Source organism: Spea bombifrons, chromosome 4, assembly GCF_027358695.1.
Source record: "Spea bombifrons isolate aSpeBom1 chromosome 4, aSpeBom1.2.pri, whole genome shotgun sequence".
Taxonomy (NCBI): Eukaryota; Metazoa; Chordata; class Amphibia; order Anura; family Pelobatidae; genus Spea; species Spea bombifrons.
In genome coordinates this window covers 84,802,987-84,816,840 of record NC_071090.1, presented here as the reverse complement: position 1 = coordinate 84,816,840, position 13,854 = coordinate 84,802,987, and the positions used below count along the sequence as shown (strand labels likewise).

The 13,854-nt window shown below is 37.2% G+C and overlaps 1 protein-coding gene across 1 annotated transcript in view; it reads left to right on the top strand.

The window, feature by feature from the left end:
• The first annotated feature begins 402 nt into the window (after positions 1 to 402).
• IL16 (interleukin 16) overlaps positions 403 to 13,854 on the top strand; it is a 34,453-nt gene continuing 21,001 nt past the window's right edge. Inside the window, exons 1-3 of the mRNA XM_053465560.1 lie at positions 403 to 904; positions 7,950 to 8,028; positions 9,440 to 9,830. Of these exons, the coding sequence (XP_053321535.1) occupies positions 9,489 to 9,830 (342 nt within the window). The 5' untranslated portion in view covers positions 403 to 904; positions 7,950 to 8,028; positions 9,440 to 9,488. The remainder of the gene's footprint in view (positions 905 to 7,949; positions 8,029 to 9,439; positions 9,831 to 13,854) is intronic.

Below are 13,854 nucleotides of genomic sequence, written 5' to 3'. Positions count from 1 at the left end.
TTGCATTTCCACAATCACTCTGTACACGCAAAATAAGATTTCTGCACACGTCAACTACTAAAAATTAGAGGGGGACATTGGTAACAATGTATGTTGTTGCAAATTATAAGATATACGTTGGGTAAAAAAATGTGCTGGTCCTGATAATGTTAGTTTGATGTAATGTTCCTTTCTTAAACACACACAGACATTATTCACTCAGCTGCCTGGAAAAATTTTATGAAAGGCGTTTTCTTCCCAGTAAAACAAGCAGAAAGAAAGATTTTTTTTTTCTTGAATGACTAAATGAATCACTTCACTTTTAAGCATGGTGTGTAGGTAATGATTAGCATCGCAGAATTATATAAACAAACAATCAGCCAGAGAAACCGTGGTCCCAGCAAACCAGAGAGAAAAGGAGTTGAAATTGACATTCATTTTTAACTACTTCATTGCCAAATTCTTGTTGGTGTGGGCTGGTTCCATGACGAATGGTCTAAACCTGTTTTTCCCACCCACAGCATCCAAGAAAGTTGGAGGCACTCTGCTTTAATGATACCCAGTCTGAAGAAGTCCATAAGGAAAGTCTGAGGTTTTACATTTCTCCTGGCGGTATAGGAAGAAAGGTTAAGACCAGAGCAGTTTCATTCAGCGAAATAACATCTCTTTTATGAACATCTCCCTCACTGGGCGGTATTTTAAATGCAAAGACTCAGGCAATTATAATTTACTGGCAAGCGTCTGAGCCATTCCAAAAAGAAGAAAAAAAAGCGAGAGACTGTGCTATGGAACTACTGCTGTGATGGTGCCTTAGAGCACAGAGAAAGGGAATACTTATACGATTTAATGCATGACTGTCTGAAACATGGAAGGACCACTTTTTAAAAGATTTTTTAAGGAATGAAGATATTTATACTTGGCAATGGTAAGTATTTTTTTTTCTTCTTTTTCGACAACATTTAGAAAAAATGTTTTAGTGACTTACAGAATGGAATACTTTCCCAGATGTTTCTAATTTACAGTAGCTGCAGCTAGCTGTATGTTTTTTTTAATTAAGGCCATCTAAAGAAAGGACTTATTATGTTACTGCACTACGGGTTTGTGACAGAGACGAGCAATGCTGTGAAGGAGACACAGAAAAGTTTAATTGAAATGCACTACATAAAAAGTTACTATGCCTAGTTAGCTTTCCTAGCCGATATTGAAAACTACAAATGTAGCAAAAAGGAGAAATATTTTGGTGAGGGTTTTAACCTTTTCAAGGCCAAATTGTGTTTTTAGCTCATATTATTAAGAATTGATTAGTTGGGTTTTATAGGTAGCAGATGTCACATGGTGCATGTTAAATAAAGTTTAAAATAGGTGTAGTATATTATGGTTACACTTTCAGATTTAACACACTCATAGAAGGAAATTACATATTGGCACACCTGAGCTTCCCAAGTCTCACCTAAAATTAGACCATATTAAACCTTGCAGGCCATTCATCAAGGATTGTCTGATGAGTAGGTAAAATGTGAAATATGTGTGAATTTACATACCATGTTTCCACAACTTTATATGTAAACATAGGTGGAGAAAGAGAATGCAATGGGGGGGGGGACTAAAAAGGTGGATACTGATTCAGTAGAAAAAAAAAATAAATATTTAAAAAAAAATAAAAAAACAACATATATATATATATATATATATATATATATATATATACACATATGCACATATATAGCAAAACTGAAAGACCATTGAGGATCAAGAAGGTTAGGTCAAAAAGTTCACGGCACGGTAAAATTTCTCTAAAAGGCATTAACTAAATAAGTATAGCAGAATGTGGTGTTTCCTACAGTTTCCAGTCCCTTGTATGAACCCCGTTCCTTGACGTGTTTGGCTCTTGTCACCTACTCTTATTCCAGAAATCTGAGCCTTAGCTCAGTAAAGGCTGAGGGCATAGTTAACACAAGGAGACTCCAGTTTGATGTGGGCCTGAGCTGAGCAGGGTATGCCGTCCAACAAAGTGCAGTAACTCTACACATCAAAGCACTGTAATGTACCTAGAATTTAAAAGAGAATAAATAAAGAAAGAAAAGAAAAGTTAGTAATATGTCAGCTATTTAGAAAGCCCTGACCAGGAAAATGTCCTGAAATGTGGTTCATACCAGAGAAATTCCAGTAGGCCTACTAATTGGAGTAAAGCCCTACTGTACTGTTTTGTTGATGAGGTAATCAGGTCTGCAGGGGGATTAACATTTTTTGCCAGGATCAGTAGAAATCAATAGTTACAAGTATGGGACTAACAAGAGCACATCTAGAACACCATATAATATCCTTGCTATTGGCCAGTGCCACTAGCACAATTCACACTGTCAAAGCCTGAGAATGCATTGATGAAATCTTATTGGCTTTTTTTTTTTGGAGACAAACATCCTTCCTCTTTCTCACAGCCTGATTTTAGGTCATTGTGGTTTTTTTTGCTATCACCTGCTTTTCCTCTGGAGTCAGATTCATAAACATTTTCCTGAAAACCAAATGGTTCTGTCTCGAAATCCACCATGGCAGGTCTGGCAACATTCAGTCTGGGGGGCAGGTGGCCCAGTAATTAAGAAGTATAAAAAAACACATCTGAAAGAGAAGACGTTCCATGTGCACTAATCAGTGCTGTCCAAAACAGCAATAATAATAATAATAATAATTATTATTATTATGATATATAGCACAATCATATTCTGCAGCATTGCACAATAACATGCACTAACTACATGAGAAAAAGCTGAACCTTTGTGTCATACAGCTCCGTATCTCTCTGACCAATTTTCAGATCATCATATATTTAATTTATAACTGATGTCTCATGACTTACATCAGTAAGTCACATCAAAAGAATTGTACTATAAAATATATAAAATGTGTGAGACATACAGCAACTGTTTACCTTTAGTCAATACAACTGACTCACCATCTAATGAACTAATTTTTTTAACACTGTTCAATTATGAAATTTATTTTACAGGCTCAATTAAACATTTTATAGTTTTGTTTTATGCTGTGACTGACTCCTGCAGCTAATGAAAATTCCAAATGCATGGAGCATGTTAAAAGAACAGTGATGTCACTTTTTTGACTAGATTGCATCTTTAATTTAATCGGAACAACCCCCCACATCCTCATCAGAATGTCTCATACTGAGCTGTTGGCTATTCCCCTATTTTACTTAGCATTTTAGCCTGATGCATGTTGGAAAGCATTAATCCATAACCCCTAGGGTAGAAGGAAATTCAATGCTCATGTGTATACCACTGCTAGCTAGGAGGTGAGCAGCAGCTGCCTATTAACAAAAAGAGCATTCTTTTAGCGTAAAACACAAGTCATTTATGGGAATAAGGGCATCCACAGGCAAAAACTTTATAATGCCTAGAAAAAAGCTAAGCAGTAATAATGGAATGATTTCAGTAAGGGGCTATTGTACCCCAGCATGTTTCACTCATTTATTTGGAGACCAACCCAATTTTCCTCGCAGAACATATCAGCCTTAAACATTGAGGTGGAATAAATAAATGGGAACAGGTGAAGATGCCACCAGTTAAGCAAGATTTTCGAAAGCTGACAGATCCATTAAAATGTTGTGTTGTTTTTGCTAATAAAATGACCACAGCATTAGTCCACTATGTGATGTATTATTTATATCTTTTTATAAATACCTCCCAGTAAAACGGACTTACTTGTAGTTTGAATCATGGCGTTCTTGATTTATGGTGTCACAGCACAACTCTTATTATCTGTTCTGGTTCATCACTTCAGGCTGACTTCTTCTAGCTGATAATGGAATGTACCACACTGATATTGCGGGTTATGCAGACATTTGTGCGCTGCCTTAACTATACATATTGGTAACAATTTGAGGCTGTATTAATCAATTCATTCATTTTGTTTTTTGGAAAAAGACCCTAGAATATCCCCCATTCATATATTCCATGGTAGCATTCATTCAATTGTACAGCATACACTCTACAATCGGTGTATTCATATTTGGAACTGGGACCATGGTCTGTACTGACTTCAGACAACGTGATAACTGTCATATCAATAATATTATACCATTATACAAACCCAATGTTATAAAACAAGACACTTCTAAGGTGTGGGAGAAGCTCAACTCAACTGTTCTGTGAATGTTGGTAGCTGATTATTAACATTTTTGCACTAACCACATCAGTGAGGCTGACACTGAATATTTTTCATGTTCCCTTTTATACTTAAATACCAGACACACAGCAATTGTATATTACAATTAGATAAACAACGTAGAAAATAGAACTTTTGTGATGTGTTATAAAGTAGGGTATTGATGCAGACTGCTGTGCCCACTCTAGTCCTACCACACAAGAGCTGAAACCCAGCATTCAGCCTCCTACAGCCTGTGGTCTCAGAAGTTCAGATTCAGAATGTCGTTACTGTTATACAAAGAACGGTCTTTGTTGATCATGAGATTGTGTGCTTTCTAACCTTATGACAACCAGCTAGAGATTAAAGAATGTTAGAACTTCATGTCAGAACAAGGTTTGATTTACTTATCATTGCAGAGAAAATAGTTGGCGTTGTGAAAACTATTTATCAAATGTAATGATGAAATTCTCATTCATTGCATTTTTATTATAGCTATATTTTTATAATAACTTTTAAAAAGAACACAAGTATTCAACTCAACCTGTATTGTCTGTTTGTGAGAAGAATTTCAAAGTTTATTTGCAGTGTTTAAATAAGGTATATTGTCCATTAGAACCTTCCAGAACTGCCTCGTTCTGTAGTTCTTGCTACTTCCAACCTTTTATTGATCTAGGAATTCAATGCTGTTTTATATTGGTGGAAGTGAGGTCAGAGTCAACCAACAGTGATAAAAACATCCTATTAGTATTAGTAGTGCTGACTTGAAGTGGTCTATCTCTTTTTCCAGACGCCAATTCAGACACAGCTTTCAGATGAGATACTAAATGCTATTACTTAGTAAGTACCTTCTAGGGGAGTGGGGTACCTGGCAAAGTCTCTGCTGCCTTTGTGAGGCATAAGTTGTATGTCTTTGTATACCTGCCTTCTTAAGAAAACAGATAAAACCTTTCTGGGATCTAAGCACCTCACAATGTTTGGTGGGTATGACTAAATCAAAATATTCCTAGGTATTGCCATAATCTGTATATCAACACAAGAAAGTGTTTATAAACTCAGTTGTGTAAACACAATATAACTGTTTTTTTTAAATAACATACCCTGTTATGTATACTGTTATTAACAGGTAACAAAATCACATAAAACCCCCTACTCCCTTGCCACACTTCCCGAAACCTGCCAGTATGACCATTTGAAATGTTGGGAGGTACGACTTGGAAATTATTGGGAACTATTTGTTCTGGGTGTTGGAAACCGTGCAGAGTATATAAAAGGCTGCTGACTGTAACCTGGGGAACACAACAAATTGTCACATGCTACTGGAACATCTGATTCATATATAACTACGAGACCAAACCTCATTGATGCATTAAAAAAGCCTTTCTTAACTAGTTATTAACCAATTTTCCCTGCCGCTTAATATTGTCACAACCATTCAGTCTATTCTAGAATTTCTTAAAGGTACACTATATGACCAAAAGTTTGGGACACCCTTCCTAATTATTGAGTTTATGTGTTTTAGCCACACATGCTGATAACAGGTTTCTCCATAGACAAAATTTCTGCCCTGCTAGATCTGCCCCAGTTCACTCTAAGTGTCTAGGAGTAACAACAGCTCAACTCGCAGAGTGGTGCAGAAGAGTGCTGAAGCATCTAGTGGGTAGAAATCGCCTGTTCTCTGTAGCATCACTTACCACAGAGCTTCAAACTGCCTAAGGAGGCAACATCAGCACAAGCACTGTGTGTCTGGAGCTTCATGAAATGGGTTTCCATGACCAAGCAGCTGTCAAAGATCACTATGTGCAATGTCAAGCACACCGCCACTGGACTCTGGTGCAGTGAAAACGTGTTCTCTGGGGTGATGAATCACTTAACTATCTGGAAGTCTGATGGAGGAATCTGTGCTTGGTGGTTGCTGGAATTACATTACATTTATTTATAAAGCGCCGGCAAATTTCGCAGCTCTGTTACAGATAGTAAGACAAATTTAACATGCAAAAACACAAACAATAACAAACTGGTGCAAAGGAGGGGAGGGCCCTGCTCTTGCAAGCTTACAATCTAGTCAGTGGTTGAGGGGGAAGTGAGACAATAGGAGAGGACTGCTTGGATGAGGATGAGTTGATCTGGTTCCGATGATGTGTTGAAGCTGCTTTCTGCAGTGGTACTTGGTATGTCATTTCCCTCCAGTTTAACTCCAGTGTAACTCTTAACTAACCACTTATGAGGAGGCCACTAGGGAAGAGACTACAGCAGCTACATTTCCAAGCAAGCTTGTTTCCAAGTGAGGCCTAGGAATTTATAGGGCTGCCTCACAAGTGGTCAGATAAGGTGATTGCATAAAGGAGGCAGATATTTCACACCTTGGCTAACAAATGCAATTAAGCTATACTAGAGGGCACCAAATGTAACCCTTTGAGAGCAGCAGGGTATGGAGACATGCAGGATACATACCGGGTGGAAAACAGGGGTAACAGCAGGAGATGAGGGGTTCAAATGAAAAATGTTATGGTCATACCGGGTGGAAAACAGGGGTAACAGCAGGAGATGAGGGGAATGCATAGAACCTACTGTAAAGTTTGGTAGAGGAACGAGGGGGCTGTTTTTCAGGGTTTGTATTAGGGCCATCAAAGCATGGACTCCACTAGACCTCTGAAGGTGTGCTGTGGTATCTTGCACCAAGACATTAGCAGCAGATCCTTTAAGTCCTGTAAGTTGTGAGATGGGATCTGCATGGATGTCATCCTGGTGTCATGTGTTCTCCGGGTAAGCGACTCACACGCACCCCGCCATCCACGTGATGTAAAAAAAAAGTGAATCATCAGACCAGGCCACCTCTGCCATTGCTCCTCGGTCCAGTTCTTATGCTCACGTGCCCATTGTAAGCGTTTTCGACAGTGGACAGGACAAATGTACTACATTTAATAGCCAAAAGCAGCAATATTATTGGAGAACAATGGCTTATTGAAACATAGAATTTGATGTCAGATAGAAATCAATCGACCCATCTAGTTTGCTCATTATTCCTGCTGTAAAGACTCAAACCTTAAGTGGTTCTTAGTCTTCTTTGTGCTTTTGTATTTAGTAAATTCTGTTTTAGCTTCATTAATGCCTGAGGAAGGGACCTAACAACTTGGTCTTGAAAGCTTACAATTAAAATCTCAGTTAGCCAATAAATGATACCATTTGAACTATACTTTTCTCCTGTTTTGCATGGCCAACATGGTACAAACCTTTTAGGTTTTTGTCTTATGATCAGGATAGCCATATGCCTCTCCCCAAAAAAATTATCTCTCATTATATTAATTTTGTAGAACTTCTGCTGTTCCACTAAACGACCATCCTCACAGTAGAGTAAAACTTTGTTACATTACCGTATAGCGAAACCTCTAAACCCTGTAAAAGCCTATCACCCATTTTTTTTGTTGTTTACTGGCATTGGTGATCTGCAATATTTGAAAATTTCCCAAAGAAAGAATGCCATCTTCACAGGAGCATTTCATAGCTCCCTGTTATCCAGCAATAGCACGGTATCCCTGTGTGTTCTGCTTTGTACATCTGCACAGTGTCAATGTTATACGCTTTATATTATAAGCAGTGAAATTTGACATATCTAAAGGCACAGCAATGCACAGTGTTAATCTGCAGTACTAAAACACTCAACTGAACTGAACAATATGTATGTTGTGGAAAGAAGGTTAATCAGTTGCTACTTATCATCATTTACCTGTCTATTGGGTATTGTGTAAAATATGGCATTTTAAAAAGCTAACAGTGAAATTACAAATACCATTTTATCATTTGTCTTTTACAAGGGCAACCAGTTTCATCTAGACAAGTCAGCATGCAATAGCATGACACAGGCATCTAAAATGCTTTCCTCTCACTCCAAAGGTAGGTCCACTACACACATAATGTCTATATACTGTATATATATATATATATATATATATATATATATATATATATGCATGCCTCTAAACCCATTTAAACATTTTTTTTGGTAAAAGTCAAATTGAAATGCAGATTTTGTTTTCTGGACATTTTACAAAATGAATGGTGGAACACCTTGGAAAGTTTTTGTCTTATAACTGCTTGGTTGGAGCATTGTTGGAGCAAGATCTACAAAGTGAAAGCTTTGAGGAAAAAAAAAACTAAAAGCATTAGTTCACATATCTCTTAATGTCCAACTGCTTAAAGTTTCCTCATAAAAACCACATAAAGTATGGGGCATAGACCCAAGAGATCTGGCAAGGGTTTGGTTTCAGCCATTACAAGAAAGTTTGACATCGATTATCGGTCTCAGCATGGCTTCCTAATCGGGGCTATATACAATACTCCCACTCACAAACCAGACTGCACCGCCTATCCTAATCTACTTGGGATTCAGTATTTTCAAAAAAGATTTATATCAAAGCTATGTACTGAGAAATACCCTTTTAATAAGAGGTCACGGACAGGAAGGCAATGAACCATTGAGACAGGCTGAACCTCGTACAAACATACTGATACCATGAGGTCACAGACTGTTGCCCTAGAGGCATTGTGCATCCATACTTACTTCCATTTACATAGAAACTACTTAACTACTTTACTGGAAGAAAATGCAGAATGCAACATCAGACTAGAGATGGCAACAAAGGTAAACACTAATTTCCATAGAGGAGCTCTGAGATACGTGGCCTGAGTGACCCTTTTTCCCCCAAAGGAAGAACCCAGAGAAATAAACCACATGCTATATCTAGAGACTAACTAGAAATGCACACAAAATGTACATAGTCAAAATGAACAGGCCAAAAAGTTCATAGTAATTATCAGGCGCATAGTCACAAGGTACAGTTTCATCAGATGCCATAAAGCCCAGAGACAATTTGCATTCTATTATGTATTTCACCATCTGGTGCAAATGTATATATCATGACCCATTGCAAACACGCTACATGCTTACATGAAGCGTTTCAGTTAGCATGACTGCTTTAGGGATAATTCACAACAGTTGAGACTATGGGCATCTGTAAACTGTGGCAAAGAGGAGCATGTGCTTCAGCATGAGTCAAAAATCAGCAATGTATTTAAAGTGCAATTAAGAAGTGGAGGTAATCAGGGGCAATCAAGCAGTAGACCAGATCAGCAATTTACGTTATGAAATAGATTTTGTCTGTAGATGCTTATGGTCTTTTTGTGGAGTAAATGCTCTGGTTCTGGACTTGAAGCATTGATTGACATTACATAAGAATTTAAAACACAGTGGGTAAAAAAATCTCCCAGAACAAATGTTAATTTTAATATATTCTTTTATTTGCAGCGATAATGAGATGCTGTTGAAAAGATTATAAAAAAGGGAAAAAACTGACATGCCTATTAGACATGATCATGAGAGAGGAAGTTTCTTTCACTCCTCTCTTAGGATGGAACGACAAGGCAGTACCAGTAAAAAAAGCAAGAAGACCAAAAATCTCCGCTCTATCTCAAAGTCTTTGATGCTCTGCAATGCCAAGAACAGCGATGATGGGTCAAGTCTGGAGGATAAATACACAGAAATAACCGAGATTTCACACTCTAGTATACGAGAATCTGAGTCACTGGCAGCTGATGCTTTGCAAATTACTAACTCTATTCAAGATCCAATGATCAGGAAAATTATTCTGTCAAAATCTGCTTCCAGTGAAAGAACTTCATGTAAATCATCTTTTAAGGTATGTGGATGTGTTATATTCTGTAGTATAAACTATATATAATAAAAGTAATTCTAGTGGGTGAAATATTCCAAACAGCTTTATTATTATCATTCTTGCATTCAACGTCTTCAACTTCAAATTTGGTATTAATAACTGATAAATGTGTTGTAAAGCTTCAAGGGAGTATTTTTTCTGTGAATGTGGTTAGATGTAAAGGTACTCTAGGCCTGAAATTTTAAATGGGTCAACACACCCCAAGTTTAAATGTAGACACAAATGAAATGTAACATATTCCGCTCATCAGGCATTTATCAACTCGCCATAGTTATTTACATTATGTATTGCAAACGAGGATGGCACATGTTTACATAACTTCCATGTTCTAAATGTACATATAAACCTACTGATTTATGGGTTACAAGTAGCTACCAGAAATTATGTAATGACAAACGGTTATATGTTCTGTTCAAACTGGAGACCAGTTAGTACTATTATAAGTATGTTTAGATATTATCTCTCCATCTTTCCTAACATGTTTATCCTGACTAGAATCATTTTTACAATGTTAGCCGTGTAACTTGGCAGCACAGAGGCCTGTTGCCTTTAAATCTTGCCCCTGGTCAACCCCCTCCCCTGCAGCTTGCAATCGGAGGTTCGCCTATATGCTAGTCTCCTGATGATTTATTTGGAAATTGTAGACCCATATTTCAGTCAGATCTCCTCATCAGTTCAAATATCATACCTCTCAAGTATCCATGTTTTGGAAGGACAGTCCTAATAGTCTTTCTTTCCTCCCCCATTCTTCCTCTTTTACAAGAACAAAGAACGTTTGCTGCGTATAAGTGCATCTAAGTGTTTAACAGGCCTAAAGTTTGCAATAATGTGTACCAAAAAGAAGCTGGTTTCTAAATTGAATCGTGTAACAAAATGATTCCTTTTTTTTAAATGCCTTGCTCCGTTACATAAATAGCTGTCAATTGGTCACAGTTGTGTAAAAAATGTTAGTAAAGCCCTGCCCCATTGCCATGCCTCCAATTATCCCTCCTTTTCCCTTTGATTCATACGGCTTGCATGAATGCTAGAATGTCTTTTAGATGTTTCATGAGTTTATGTTTTCCTAACTGTCCAAAACACCAGTGCCACAGTTTAGATGACATATTTCCAAGAATAGCCCGTGTTGGTTTTTATGGCACAGCAGGGTTTAAAACTGTTTTCAGCAACATACAAGATTTGAAGTCAACAATGCACAAAAGTAATATTTTCATCATATTTGTGTAGAAAGCATCGGAATCAGAATACAAGGACTAGGTTGACTTAAAAATATGCAGAAGTTACTTGGAGACATTAAGATCTCAGTTGGATACTTTGCATGAATGTAATGAAATGCCAGGGGTCCTACTTGTGTCTGACTGCCCTTTCTGTATCTGTAACCTATCTACATAGCATCTAAGGATATTTTCTAATAGATGGTTCTGATAGAAATCAGCATCTGCACACAATTATGGTTAATTAGCTCAATATAAAAATCCAAGACTTCCTCCTCCCAATCGCCAGTCACTGCGGCTTGGCTTTGGATCTAGCACAATTCCTGTTTTTTTTCCCTAACAGTCAAGCTGCTGAAAGACTCTTGTTCCTGATCTTTTTCTAACTTGTCTCCGGTTGTTTGTGTATCTTGTTTTGACATGATTTTGATTTTGTGTCCCTGTCCGTATTCTGTATATCCTCTTAGTCCAATGCTATTCTTTCTCTATCTTTCATTAGTTTATGACTCCTGGCTTGTCTTTAATATTATATCCCTGCTTATCGGCCGCTCAAATCATAAGTTGATTAGGATAGCTAGAGTCTTTCTTCATCTGGTGGTGTATGTGGCTTGAGAAATCCATACATAGGATGTGCTAGGCCACATGATGATGTAATTGTCAACTCGGTCAATCAGACTTATGCTCATTGAGCGATGGAATATAGCTTGTAAGAACTGTCAACTCAACAAGGAAGGTATCAGGACTAAGTGTGGGAGAACAAAAGCAGTAATAAATACAAACCTCAATAACTGTGACAAAAATATATGCTTTATATATAAAAAAAACTTGAATAGTTGAACCTTGGACAAAGAACACTCAATATATGAGATACCAAACCTAAATTCAATGTGATGAATTACTTCACAGTATAAGCGAAGATCCATGAACACCTCCACAACACACATCTGTTACTGCAATTAATTCATTGGGCTATGGTCTATAATGATACCCAAATTTCTGGCGCAGCAAACTGCAATTTAGATAAACAACTCAGACTTAAAAATAACATATGAGCTTGTTTCCCCTCTCATCTCCCAAGAACCGTCTTTTTAGTCACTTGTGTTTTTTATAATATTTTTTCTCTATGTTCAGCTTTATATTTTCCACTTGTGATATCCAACAGGCACTGCCAGTGCATTTAGTGCAAATTTCATTTGTTTCCCATAGCGATTCAATGGTATCCACTGGAATGCTCCCAAAAGTCCAAACAGGACTTTTTGCAAGTTATAATGCAAAATGTGGAAGAATGGAAAGTGGGCCCTCACCACAATAATAGAAAAAACGTATAAAAACATATCTTAAAATTCCAGTAAAACGGAGAAGCAGGTGGTTTAAAAATAAAGATAGAAATAATGTTCCCTCTTCTGTCCCCAAACTGCTTCTTCTGACCTAAAGGGAAAGCTTACTGAGGATAATCTGATGTAACCAGGAGATCAGTGGCAAGAGATGTTATGAGGTGTAACTCTTACATGCTCGTCTTGTGTATAAAATAATAAATCTGAAGTTGATGTGCATCTAATGGAAGGAGTTTTCACAATCTTGTAGCTGTTCAACATCTTAATTTTAAATTATGAGTTATTTCTTCCTCACGTGGTTGTAGTCCCTGTACCAGATGCCTGTAAAGATGAAGCAGTTGTGGAGAAGCCAGGAAAAATATGTAGCCAACTACAGGAGAACCACCGTGTTTTATGCTACAGTGACACATAATCGTTGCTCAATGTCTGGTGTACTTCAGACAGAAACAATTTTGGGAGTTGGACCTGAGAAAATGTACATTTTTACTGAAGAATTGTGCATCTTAAGTGTAACTGGGTCTGAAGGAATAACCCTGTTTAGATTTTTTGAACAGTGTTTTTAACAGTTTTTAAACCTTAGCATCTAAGGCGGTGTATTATTTTTAAGCATATTTTTGAATGCTTTTTATTTTGATGTGGACTGCCGACTGTTTGCCGCATTTGGCAAACTGCTTTGTTCCAAAGCCCACTTTGGATTTCAGTGACCTTCATTTTCAATTTTGGTTTGGAGAGTTTTACCCACCACTATTAACTCTTCAAAGCCATCTATGCAATATTGATTTCTTGCTTATTACTGACACCTACTGGCTGTTATGACTATAGCAACATGATGCATTTTCTAAAATAATATTCGCTTCAACCATAGAAAATATACTACATACACACACTTCTCATACATACATTGTGGGCTTTCACCCTACCTATCATAATATTTGGGACTCAAATTACACTGCCCCGTGTTCTTTCATGGATGTAGTGTCCTATAATTCTTAAAGTCACAAAACTTTGTATACAAATACGGAAATAGAAAATACAGGAACAATATATAGATTTTTTCTTTTTAAAGGGGCTGTTTTTAATGTTATGGATTGCATCAACAATGGCAGGAGAAATCAGAAACAGCAGAAAAGCACCCAAACTGAAATCATGTGTTGCCTCCATTGGAAATAGGGTTTAACTGTGCATAGGAGTAGTGTTAGACCCATGCAAAGCTGTAACTCTTTGAGTGCCGGGACACATTTTTTCAGTTAGGCAGTGACTTATATACAGCACATGCTTTATCTAAGGCAAACCATCCCCATCCCATGACATAATGGGGAGAAAATGTGGGACATATATTTCCCCATATATGCCAAACAAATATTAACATTAACAAAAGCTAAGCATTTTGAAAAGTTCCCAAAAAGCAATACAAAAATAGCACTTATCAAAAATATAAATGTGGTT